Source organism: Rattus norvegicus, chromosome 20, assembly GCF_021556685.1.
Source record: "Rattus norvegicus strain SHRSP/BbbUtx chromosome 20, alternate assembly SHRSP_T2T, whole genome shotgun sequence".
In the NCBI taxonomy this organism is placed as follows: Eukaryota; Metazoa; Chordata; class Mammalia; order Rodentia; family Muridae; genus Rattus; species Rattus norvegicus.
In genome coordinates, this window is record NC_141553.1 from 20,609,939 (window position 1) to 20,623,517 (window position 13,579).

General features: G+C 41.7%; 1 protein-coding gene across 1 annotated transcript in view; it reads right to left on the bottom strand.

Annotated features, from left to right (window-relative positions):
- Positions 1–1,044: 1,044 nt before the first annotated feature.
- Positions 1,045–13,579, bottom strand: part of Tmem26 (transmembrane protein 26) — a 49,350-nt gene continuing 36,815 nt past the window's right edge. The window contains exons 5-6 of the mRNA NM_001107623.1: positions 6,418–6,494; positions 1,045–3,339 (exon numbers count right to left, since the gene is read on the bottom strand). Coding sequence (NP_001101093.1) covers positions 2,921–3,339; positions 6,418–6,494 — 496 coding nt within the window. The 3' untranslated portion in view covers positions 1,045–2,920. The remainder of the gene's footprint in view (positions 3,340–6,417; positions 6,495–13,579) is intronic.

Genomic DNA, 13,579 nt, shown 5'->3' on the forward strand with positions numbered 1-13,579 from the left:
TATCTCACTAGGAATGTAAGCAAGTCTCAAGACTCTGACGTAAGGCAGATGACTGATATTCTGTTCCGTTTATGACAAACGCTTGGATATCTAAAAACATTACAAGGTGCACGAGCCTAGAATACAAACATACAGTTTTACAGGGTAAAAGAGCAGTAATAGTTATAAACAGCCAACAGAGTATATTTTTAGCATTTCATCAGAGATAAAACCTAGACTAAGCAAACAGACATTTTTTTCCTATGATCAAAGCAGCCAGCATAAGGAAATGGAAACACTGCCGTTGAGTTAAATGCCGTCTTTAGCAGATTTTCCTGGAAGAGCCTTGAAGACCGTGTGTCTATTTTTGACCATCCATTAATTACCAAGCCGGTCCTGGGTGCTCTCTGACTTCCCGGCATTCTAAGTTAAGCCAGATTTTGGACAGGCCTGAGGAAGAAGGCTAATTACCAAATACTTTATTGAAACCTAAGAAAGACTTTCATGAAACCAAGCCAAGCCTCAGATTTGAAAGCACTTAAAATTATTCCTGCAACAGTCATACTACTTGATGGTTTATTTTTGAAGGCTCAGTATTTGTTTTTTAGGGGGTCGAAAATCACAAAAAAATATGTTGTGAGCAATCAGGAAGTAAGGAGTGGCTCATATGTGTTATAGAGACACATATATGTCTTAGGAAAATATATATGTCATAGGAGCACATATATGTCACGGGGCACATATAAGTCATAGGGACATATGTATGTCATGGGAGCACAGGTATGTCATAGGAGCACATATATATCATAGGAGCACATATATGTTATAGGGGTATATATATGTTATAGGGGCACATGTATGTCATAGGAGTACATCTCTGTCATGGGAGCACATGTATGTCATAAGAGCACATATATGTTATAGGGGCACATATATGTCATTGGGACACATGTATGTCATAGGGGAATGTGTATGTCATGGGGCACATGTATGTTATGGGGGCACATATATGTCATGTATTCAACACAAAGCATCCCGCACAGTTAGTGGTGGCTGAGGCAGTTTGAGAAGTAGTATTGCTTTTTCTTGTTTGCATCCCATTACTGACTTTTTTATTATAAAATAGTTTTATTACTTTTAATAAATCTCTCTGTGTATGAGTGCACACATACATGAATGCAGTTAGTTCTCACGGAGGCTAAAAGCAGCCCCCAAAGCTGGAGCTACAAGTGGTTGTAAAACCCGTGGAGTAGATGGGGACAAATTCTGATCCTCTGCAAGAGCAATTCATGCTCTTAACCATGGGACATGTCCCTGAGTGTCATTGCCAAGAACTTTGAATAATGCATCTTTAAAAGTTGTCACATTCTTCACTTACGTAAATACAATCTTGACCTTAGCTTGCATACACCAATTATGAAAAATTACTAATGCATTCCATTTGTTTGCTGAACATTTTACAACCATGACAGTATTAAAACAAAAGGAAGTAGAAATGACTAGAAAGACAGTGGTGGTTTTGTATAAAATAGAATTTGTTTATAAAACTTGTTATCAAACATATTGGATAAATACTATACCAGAAATTCATAGGTTTGAAAAAAATAATTGTCCCAACTGATTGTCTAATGGTCATCTTCAATCTAGGAAGTTTGATGAATAAATGTCTTTCTGGGGATTCTAGTATGGCTTGGCTGGTGCCGTTAACTCTAACATTGCAATTTTAGATCTAAAATAACATAAGTCACATTTTTACCATGTATTTCAAAGAAAGAGCTACTTTCAAAGGCTTGGAGTCATTTCCACCTAGAATGTACAGCACTGTGGAAGAGAAAAACTATTCCATTCATGGGAAATGAAGCCACCATGAGTCCCCAGGGTGGCCTGTAGCAACTCCCTACATTCATGGAGGCATGAGATTGGCACCACCTTCCACTAACTTGTTCCTGAAACCGAGCTGGGGCCAGTGATGGCATTTCCTTGGCCCTACACCAATCTCTGTTACTGTCGCTGCTTCTGCAGCAGCTGCTGGCAGCGGCCAGAAACCATGGTAACGCTAAGGGCCTCAGACTCCTTCATCACGGCATGCTACTGCTCCTTGGACCCCGATCACATGATTCACCTTGACAATGAAGAAAAGGGTAGCCAAGCATTTAAATACCAGCGGTCCTGTAAATTGTACTAGGTGGAAAGTGTGACTTGCAGGTGTCTCATTGATATCGCCTGGCTACGAAGTTGGTAGAAACCAAGTGACTTGTTGTGAACTTTGTGCTACCCAAGCCCAAAGCCATCACAATGCTCTAAGAACACAGAATGGCACCTTGGTCCAGGAGAATGGGATTCCTGTAAAGGCCTGTGCAGCTACCACAGCTATTTTTCTCCACAGAGGAAGCTAAGCCGTGCTAGTTCCCGGATTCTAGCCCATGGCAAGTTGATTTTAAGAACATTTTCCTTTCCTTTGCTCAGAATTCACTGAGTATACATTTTTTTTTTTAATGTCAGAGGGACATTGCAGAAAGCCTCAGATGAGAGAGTGACAGTCTAGCCAGTCAAAAGTTTCTGTACTATTAGGCAACCAGGGAGAACAAGAGATAGGGAAGTTTGTGGCAAATGTCTGCCTTAAGTCATTGGAGGGTTGCTATGATGTCCGGCCTACAACTTTTCAAGCAATTCATTAAGAACCAATCACTCAGAATGGTTCCCAGAGAAGTGTAATGTCCACTATCGAAGCAGAAGATTATAGTGACAGCCACTTGTCAAAGTTCCTTCCACTCAGATGAAAAACTAGAGCAGTACTTTGACTTTGAGACAAGATCATCTTTTTCATGTTGATTCCTTAAAAAAAAAATGTTGTATGCAAACGTGGGGCGGGGGTAAGAAGAGAAACAGTCTACAAGAAGGGAAGGAGTCAAGCCTTGCCGCTGCATGTTAGAAACAGTAACTAAGGCGTTGTCGGGTAAGACTCCTCAGAGGTGACCGGTGAGATTCGCAAAGGCAGAGCCTCCGGGGAGGTGTCCTCCCATTCACTGGGCCCACTCTCAGAAGGCTGGTCCGGGCCACTGTGCTCCGTTTTGGGACTTTCTGGATGATCTTGCATGAAATCACGGGTAGCCATGATCAAAGCCACAAGCCGGTAGAAATGAAGAGCCATCACCAGGGAATTCTTCACAGCAAAGAACACCAACATGTGGTTGATCACTTTGAAGTAGATCATCAGGACGAGGCGCACCACAAGGAAGGGGCCATCTTGGATGAAGAAGCTAAGGCCAATGGCCCATAGATCCGCACTGTACTGGCACAGGAAAACCCTAAGGAAGCCCCTGGCTTTCACTGAGGCGGGGCATACCAGTTTCAACTGGACTGGAAAAAAAATGGAAGAAACAACGGTTAACGTTCTGAAATGCAAAACGGAGGGGCATGTGACAATCGTTGGGGTGGTCTGGTTGTGAAGGAGGGAGTCCAGTTTAGTGTAGAGGAACAGGAGACATTTCTCCACCTCAGTCCCACCCTGGTAACGTGGTTCCATCCACTTTAAAGATTTAGCATCCATCTTCCAGCCTCCCTGTAGGGAATGATCCATTAAAGAGACTGTAGAGAGGGAGGTGTAAAGGAAATTGCGTGTACGTGCGTGTGTGCGTGCATGTGTGCGTGTGTGCGTGTGTGTTTGGTAGTTTGCTATAGAAAGCTGTGCTCAGGGCCTCAAGTCAGGGAGCCTGACACTTCCCTTGACTCCCTTGCTCTCTAGCATTGAGATATTGGCCATGTTATAAAACCTCCAGGCGTTTTAGTTTCTTCCTTGAAAGCCCCTGATAGCATGAATCCTAAGGGGTCTACTCATTGGCTTGTTTTCCGGTTAGGATAACATCTTGTCTCCCTTTCTGTTCAGCTTCTTCCTTCATTCTTCCTCTTGGGGGAGGCAGGTGAGTGGTTTTCTTGACTGGTAAGTGCAGCATATGAACAGTAGAGTTCCCAGCACAGACCATTCCAGATGCTTTTTCTCTACATTGTCCCTAAGTACTGCTTCACTCAACCTCGTGGGCCAGTTCTGCTGCGAAAACTCAAGTGCTTAGAATTCAAATTCAAATTAACTCACGCTTAAACATATTTTTTCTAATGTTGGTGACGGTGCGTGTATGTGTGCGAGCCCGAATAAAAGCCATTATTTTATTTGGTCCCAATTCCTTCTGCCTTTGTGTCCCAGTTTATGAGACTGAGCTTAATTGCATAGGGTATTTTTCCCCCGGTTGAACAAAAGGAGAGTCCATCAACAGATGAGACTTTTGTTTTAATTTCCAAGATGTAAATTTAATTCAGGGTCAAGGGTAGGAAGTAATCCTTTTTGTAAGAATAAAGCCGCCCATTTGGAGTTGCCCAACAAAGGATGTCTCCATCTAGCAAGAGCGTGCAAATATCATGAAAGAGCTTTGATATGGGTGAACGCAGCGTACTGCTTGTTAGAGAGTACAATAGCGGGTTTAGTCAGAAGCCACATTTGGTCTTTGTTTTTCAAACAGCTGCAGAGAATTGTCACCTCTGCACATTTGCAACATTTCTTTTTTTTTGAATACAAACTTTCTTAGCAAGTCTGTAAACCACAAGATAGGAGGCAAGTGGATGACCATGAAAGACAAACATAAGGTCAGTTAGTGTCATTCCTATGAAGCTATGCTCAGGAAATTCCTCCTGGCAGACCCCCTAAGGGTAATACTATTCAATATCTAAAGGATGGAGTCTATCAGAGTGACAGCTGGCTGGCTTCTGGATGGGTAACAGATACCGTGGTATTTCCTAAAGCTTACTTCAGCACAACCCCTGCAAGTCGTTTGCATATATTTATTTTCGACTATTAATCTGTAATTGGACTGTATTTTTCTTTCCTTTTTTCTTTCTTTCCTTTTCTTTTCTTCTTGAGAAAGGATCTCAGTATGTAGCTGTGGCTAGCCTGGAACTCACAAAGTAGACCGGGCTGGCCTCTAACTCAGAGATCTATTTGCCCCTTTCTTCAAAGAATACATTGCCATGCCCAAACTGTGCTTCGTTTCTTTGTTCACTTTTGTTCTTTGTTTGTTTGTTTGGTTTCCTAACTTGAAAAAAGTCAGGCGACTATCTACCTATCCAGGAAAACATTTTGTACAAGAAAGTGGGTACTGAAGACCTCAAATGTTCTCAAGACCTATTAATGTGGATGCCAAAACGTATTTATTCTGACTTTTCTTCACCCTGAAGTCATCAGAGAGAATGTCCCAAAGAATAAAATAGACTAAGGAAAAGAATTATAAAAGTCTGGGGCGTCTCAAGAGTAAAGCACCAAGGAGAGGAATTCCTGAGTCACTTCTCTAACATGCCAATGAGTTAGGGCTCAATTCCTAGCTGACACCAATCAATAGAATGCTTTATGATTGTAAAACAGTTCTGTATCTTTGCTGTCCACCATGGGAGCCACATAGGCAAAGCAGCAGGTAAAACATGGCCGGTGTCACTGAAGAGTTGTTCCTTTGGTTTGACATAATGCAAACCCATCCAGCTGTGTGTGGCTGGTGGGTACCATACTGTAGGACGAAACTGCAGCTGTAAAAAAATCACTAATAAGGAAGGCCAGCCCAACAGTTTGCTTCTTTTTTTTTTTTCTTTTTTTTCTTTTTTTTTTTTCCGGAGCTGGGGACCGAACCCAGGGCCTTGCGCTTGCTAGGCAAGCGCTCTACCACTGAGCTAAATCCCCAACCCCCAACAGTTTGCTTCTTGTCAACCCTTAAAGATTTATGTACTTGATAAAGTAAAAGCAAGAGCTTCCATGAAAGGAAATCTTAATTCCCTATGCTGGGGCTAGAAATTGTTCCTCTTACATTACACGTGGGTCTCAAAATGTGATTGGCTCAACATATGGAGACTACACATTGCCAGGTCGCTAGGCACTCACTGAGTTAATGAGTCATCACTTGAACTGCTCGGTCATCCCATTTCACAGATGGAAAAATTGAGGCACCTATCTCAACTAATTTTTGCAGGATTAGAGACACTAAGTAATAGAAGTATTAACTGGGTTGAATATAAAGCAGGGTAGTTAACTGCTCAAGTATTTAGTATTATTAATTTGGGGGGGGTCTTTCTGGAAACTGAATTCTCTATAGAGCAGGCTGACTTCAAACTTGCTATGTAGGCAAGGATGTGTGTGAACCCCTGCTCCTCCTGCTTTCGCCATCGTAGCATTAAAGTTACATGTCATCATACCTGGCTACACTCATGTATCTTAAGTTCACCCCACACCAACGTGAGTCTACACTTGGATTTCCTGAGTATCAACCTTATTCCTAAGTCGGAGTAGAGCCATCACTAGGCTATGGAAGCACGACCTCAGTCCCCTTCCCCCTTTGTGCTAGTATGGTTTCTAGGTAAGAGTCAAGATTTTCTATTTATTTACACAGACAGGAAGACATTTACCTGCCAGGTCAAGGGGAAACTGGAGCATGCTCCAAGTCCACACCACAAGGATTCCCGAGACCAGTGCAGGGTTATTTCTAGAAGACAATAGCATTGAAAATTAGCAATTAACCACACGACCGCGTGCAGACAAGAGAGGTAATAAATCACAGCTTGTTAGGAACTAAATAAAGATTTTTGTGAGTCGGCAAATATCTCCTGTTATAATAAATGCATTTAAAAAAAAACATGCACGGTAATGGAACCATACAAAAGAGTGGGTCTTTGGCTGCATAGCACGTTTGAGACCAGCACGGTCTATCCGTGATCTATTCTTTAAAAACCATAACAACAATAACCACAATAATAATCATAATAAGCAAAAATGAAAATAAAGCCCACTATGCAGTATTTTTCTCTAATTTGATGACACCTTAGAAAAACCGCAGGACAGAAACGCTATCAGAAATAGTTCAATACAGACATAGGTATTCAAACCCCCCAGTTTCAGTAACGATCTCTCGGAAATGCTAATGATAGCCCCAAGACTCCAAGACTCCATTGAAAAGACAATCCAGGAGGCTGGAGGGATGGCCCAGTGGTTAGGATCACCTGCTGCTTTGCCGTTGCAGAGGGTCTGTTTGGGTGTGCAGCATCCCAGGGCATCTTAAAACCATCTTCAATCCCAGTCCACAGAGCTCTGACCTCTAGTACCAGATACACGTATTAACGTAGACGAGCACATATACACACAGTTAAAAAATAAATAAAATTTACAAAGAGACAACTCAAAAGGGCAAGCTGATGCTTATTTACCCAAAGCTCAACATAGTAAAAGGAAACCACCCTTAGGAAGGAAAATGGCAGTGATAATTTTAGTAAATAACGACTTGCCACAGAGTCCGGTCTAAAAGGCAAAGTGTGTGTGTGTGTGTGTGTGTGTGTGTATCTATGTATGTGTGGTATGGTGTGTGTGTATCTGTCTCTCTGTGTGATATATGTATGTGTGTGTAGTGTGCATAGTGTGTGTGTTTGTGTATCTGTGTATGTGTGGTATATGTATGTATGGTGTGTGTATGTGTATGCATGTGTCTGTGTGTGTAGGATATGTATGTGTGATATGGTGTGTGTGCATCTGTCTGTGTGTATAGTGTGTGCATGTCTGAGTATGGTGTGTGTGTCTGTGTCTTTGTGCAATACATATATATATGTATACACACACACACATATGTGTGTGTTATTATATTCTCAATCCCTAGAATAATACCTGGGAATGATAGGTATTCAGAATATATTTATAGAAAATTTTGATTGGACATACAAAAGAAACATCTGTGTTTAAAGAAACTCCCAAATATCACAGACTCAGAAAAACAATCTGGAAAGGTAGCTTCAGAAAAAAAAGAGAAGTTGCATAAATGCAAAGGTAGGAATGAACAAACAGGCAAACATACCAAGACTGCATAATATAACAACAGATTTTTTTTTGTTTCCAACTTTTCCCAAGTAGGAGTTTTACCTAGAGAGGGCCAGAGAATCCCCAAAGTGTGATGGAGAGAAAACTAGACGAGGTGATTTCAGGGCTGTCTGTAAATGCTTCAAGTGTGGAGACCTTGAGAAATTAGAGCTGAGTTTGTGAAGGACACTTCTAAGCTGTCATCACCTGCCTCAGCAGTTGATCTGGAGAAGGGGTTGGTGACAGAAATTAAAAAGTTTCCACCTTCAAAGTGAAGCAGGATTCCAAAGGATGGAAGGCAAGTTACCATTAACACCTACTTAGGTTATATAAGGGAGTCATCAGAAGGTGTCTGCGAGGCCTCAGAAAAGATAATAATTACCAGAGTCCTGTGGGTTAGCCAAGAATAACTGCTCTCAAATGAGCTTATTTTGTCTTTATTTCAAAAGAAAAAATTGGCATGGGGTTACCAGACTGATAATGCTATAAATCGGTAATAGACATTCAGATCTAGATAAGCCTCCCTCAAATATCTCCCACGGTATCCTATTAACAAAATTAAGAAATATTGCGAGCGAGTGTGCTTAGGTGGATTTCAGAATGAGCAAATGAGTCCCCAAATGGAATGCTCTAACTGATCGCCACAGGCTCTGTCCTGGACTCCACTCCTCTGTGTGTTTGATCAATGACCTTGTTGATGGCGCTGATGGAGGTTTCTCATGGGCATGCAGTACATGGATACAGAAAAAAAAAACCCTGTCGTGAGCCCAAAATGATGTGACTGAATAACCTAAATTAGGGTGAGGCAGGAGAGAAAATATCCCTTTCCCCAGGAGCAGTGAGTGGTTTCTCCCTTGATATCTAATTATGCGCCTGTGGCGGGACATGATTTACGGCTTTCCAGAGTCAAATGCAAGCACAGGTCAGTTCGCAAGAAATATAAAATCGAATTTTAAGTGGAAGTCCCTTGAGAATGCAGACTAAACCACTTCTTTACCTGTCAGTGTCTATACAGGGCAAACCTTACATTTCTAACTTTTATTTTATATGGTTTCTATGATTATACTTAATCCTCTAGCAACTCAACGAAGAAGGCATCTGTGTTTTCATGTCTGATCAAGAAGGAAACTAAGACACGGTAAGTCAGAGAAGTATGTCCAAATAGATTTTCTTAAAAGAATAACATTAAATAGCTGATTTTTTTTAGCATCTATCCTCTTAAAAGTGACTGTTTCTCTCTCTCTCTCTCTCTCTCTCTCTCTCTCTCTCTCTCCCTCTCCCTCTCTCTTTCTCTCTGTGTTTGTGTGTGTGTGTGTGCATATTTGTATGTGTATATGTAGATTCCCATGGAAGCCACAGGGGGGCAGCAGAGCCACGGGAACTAGAGTCACAGCTGCCGGACTTTGGTGCTAGGAACAGACTTCAAGTCCTCATGTAGAGCAGTACACACTCTTAACTGCTGAGCCATCACTCCAGCACACATCAAGTCTTTAAACTAATATCAATAGTTAATTTTCTCCTGGTTGTGACAAAACAAAGAGCCAAAGTAAATTTAGGCAATAAGGATTTATCTTGGCTCAAGGTTTGAGTGATGTCACCTTTAATGGCCGGACAGGCATTCTGCAAATAGGAAGCAGATAGAAATTATTGTAAGCACTCTGCTCATATTCTCTCTCTCTCTCTCTCTCTCTCTCTCTCTCTCTCTCTCTCACACACACACACACACACACACACACACACACACATTTTCCCATTCATTCTGGTCCCCTGGAACCCTGTGTACAAACTAAATAATTCACTAAAGACTGTACTGTGCCACCCACATTCAGACTAAGTCTTCCTTTCTCAGTCAAATCTGTTCAAAAATTCCCTCATAGATATTCCCAGATGTGTCTCTAAAGCCCATCAAGTCGATAATGCAAAACAGACATCACACCAGCATCCTGGTGCCCTTCCCAAGAATTAAATGGTAAGTTTTAGTCCTACCGTATTTTAGAATGTTCAGCACACATTGGAAGTATGTACCATGCTTCATGTTCGAGGGAAGGAATTTATAACTTGCGCAAAAGGACAGAACATATTATTGCCAGGAAACTAAGAACAATGTTAGGTAGGGAAGAGATCAAGGAGCTAAATGTTTATTCCCCCTTGTGCTTAAAGGGATCCAGTGAGGGGAGATAAAATAACCTCCTGTCCTGTAAGTTTAGAGCAAAAGCTCAGCCTCAAAGGATTTTAGACGCATCTATCATTCCTAAAAATATCGCCTAAAGACAGAAAACATCACTTCCGGGGCAGACAGCCTCTGTTAGGATTAATCCCAAAGAGCATGCAAGAAAATGGTTGATATTTTAGAGAGGATTTCTGAAATAAATGCGAGGAGGGTTTTTCTAAAATGGTCACTTTTGAAGTTTCTTGTAATCTCAAACTTCAATAGCACAGCCAAAAACATTTGTCTGTAATATGGTGGCCTGTAGTGGCAGTACACGGTCTGGTTCCTAGGGATGCAAACAGCAGCTCCATTACCCTCAGAAGAGCAGAATAAAAAGCTTTCATGCTAGACTGATGCTTATAGGTTACATTGTAACTACGTCTCGGTTAACATCTGCATAAACTGACACTTATTGGCTACAATGTATCCACTTCCCATTTAACATTTGCAGGTTTTTTTGTTTTGTTTTTGTTTTTTTGGGTTTTGTTGTTGTTGTTGTTGTTGTTGTTGTTGTTTTGTTTTGTTTTGTTTTGTTTTTTTTACTCCTCTGTACCCTGAGGCTGACAATCACAATAGCTACTGGATTTCATAGGATTGTTTAAGTGTATTCTTTGACTGTGAATATATATCTTGATACAGGACCTGACCCAGACTGTGTCTGAGGAAGGAGAGCCAATGCACTTTAGTTACTTTTATTTTATCATATATAGTCCTGAGACTGTATTAGAAATAAATGTTTTCGACTCGCGGATCCCGGCCCGCAGCAGCTCTCTGCTCCCAAACCCCGTGGGAGAGAGACCTCACCGCCTGATCAGGTGGGCACTCCTGAGGCTGCAGAGCAGAGGAGACCACCAACACTGCCCACCCCTGCCCACATCCCTGGCCCAAGAGGCAACTGTATAAGGCCTCTGGGTTCCCGTAGGGGAGGGCCCAGGAGCGGCAGGACCCCTGCGCCTGAGACACCGCCGGAACCTGAAGGAAACAGACCGGATAAACAGTTCTCTGCACCCAAATCCCGTGGGAGGGAGAGCTAAACCTTCAGAGAGGCAGACACGCCTGGGAAACCAGAAGAGACTGCACTCTGTGCACATCCAGACGCCAGAGGAAAACACCAAACGTCATCTGCAACCCTGGTGCACGGAGGCTCCCGGAAAGAGCGGCGCAGATCTTCCCGGTTGCTGCTGCCGCGGAGAGGACTTAGGCAGTACCCCACGAGCAAACTTGAGCCTTGGAACCATAGGTAGGACCAACTTTTCCCCTGCAAGAAACCTGCCTGGTGAACTCAAGACACAGGCCCACAGGAACAGCTGAAGACCTGTAGAGAGGAAAAACTACACGCCCGAAAGCAGAACACTCTGTCCCCATAACTGGCTGAAAGAAAACAGGAAAACAGGTCTACAGCACTCCTAACACACAGGCTACAGGACAGTCTAGCCACGGTCAGAAATAGCAGAACAAAGTAACACTAGAGATAATCTGATGGCGAGAGGCAAGCGCAGGAACCCAAGCAACAGAAACCAAGACTACATGGCATCATCGGAGCCCAATTCTCCCACCAAAGCAAACACGGAATATCCAAACACACCAGAAAAGCAAGATCTAGTTTCAAAATCATATTTGATCATGATGCTGGAGGACTTCAAGAAAGACATAAAGAACTCCCTTAAAGAACAAGTAGAAGCCTACAGAGAGGAATCGCAAAAATCCCTGAAAGAATTCCAGGAAAACACAATCAAACAGTTGAAGGAATTAAAAATGGAAATAGAAGCAATCAAGAAAGAACACATGGAAACAACCCTGGACATAGAAAATCAAAAGAAAAGACAAGGAGCTGTAGATACAAGCTTCACCAACAGAATACAAGAGATGGAAGAGAGAATCTCGGGAGCAGAAGATTCCATAGAAATCATTGACTCAACTGTCAAAGATAATGTAAAGCGGAAAAAGCTACTGGTCCAAAACATACAGGAAATCCAGGACTCAATGAGAAGATCAAACCTATGGATAATAGGTATAGAAGAGAGTGAAGACTCCCAGCTCAAAGGACCAGTAAATATCTTCAACAAAATCATAGAAGAAAACTTCCCTAACCTAAAAAAAGAGATACCCATAGGCATACAAGAAACCTACAGAACTCCAAATAGATTGGACCAGAAAAGAAACACCTCCCATCACATAATTGTCAAAACACCAAACGCACAAAATAAAGAAAGAATATTAAAAGCAGTAAGGGAAAAAGGTCAAGTAACATATAAAGGCAGACCTATCAGAATCACACCAGACTTTTCGCCAGAAACTATGAAGGCCAGAAGATCCTGGGCAGATGTCATACAGACCCTAAGAGAACACAAATGCCAGCCCAGGTTACTGTATCCTGCAAAACTCTCAATTAACATACATGGAGAAACCAAGATATTCCATGACAAAACCAAATTTACACAATATCTTTCTACAAATCCAGCACTACAAAGGATAATAAATGGTAAAGCCCAACATAAGGAGGCAAGCTATACCCTAGAAGAAGCAAGAAACTAATTGTCTTGGCAACAAAACAAAGAGAATGAAAGCACACAAACATAACCTCACATCGAAATATGAATATAACAGGAAGCAATAATCACTATTCCTTAATATCTCTCAACATCAATGGCTTCAACTCCCCAATAAAAAGACATAGATTAACAAACTGGATACGCAATGAGGACCCTGCATTCTGCTGCCTACAGGAAACACACCTCAGAGACAAAGACAGACACTACCTCAGAGTGAAAGGCTGGAAAACAACTTTCCAAGCAAATGGTCAGAAGAAGCAAGCTGGAGTAGCCATTCTAATATCAAATAAAATCAATTTTCAATTAAAAGTCATCAAAAAAGATAAGGAAGGACACTTCATATTCATTAAAGGAAAAATCCACCAAGATGAACTCTCAATCCTCATCTTCGATTGGTTTATATACAAGTGTGCAATTTCTAGGCTTGAAAGTAAAATGATGCTATCTGGTGCTGGATAGAGGAGCCTTATTTTTTATTATGGCAGCTTGCTATTTTTGTAACATGGTGATTTGGTTGAATCAGCATCCATGAGCATATTCAGATGAGCTTCTGCTTCTGTTGAAAAGGATGCTGTGTTTGATTGTGGTCCAAAGCTTTGAAGCACTACTTGGCATCTCCTTCCTTGGAGGTCTCACTGTTTAAACATAACAGATTTGATAGCTTGTTGGTAAGGTGAGGTCCAGCTTGTCTCCACTAGGTCATCTTCATGTGAATCCGGTGGTTATACGGTTTTGTTCTAGGGATATTTCATTTTTTTAATAACGGTTTTAGCTGACATTCATGGAGAGAATGAATCCTTAGAACTGTGCCACTAGTGAAAGGAAATCCTGTCTAGAGTATGTTTCTTTACAAAGCTGTGTCACACCATCCTTTGGGCCCTCTGCTGGAAAAGTAGAATCAAGTCTCAAATAATGCCTTTTAAATTGTATCCTCTAGTATTATAGATGTAGGACAGTACTGTATCA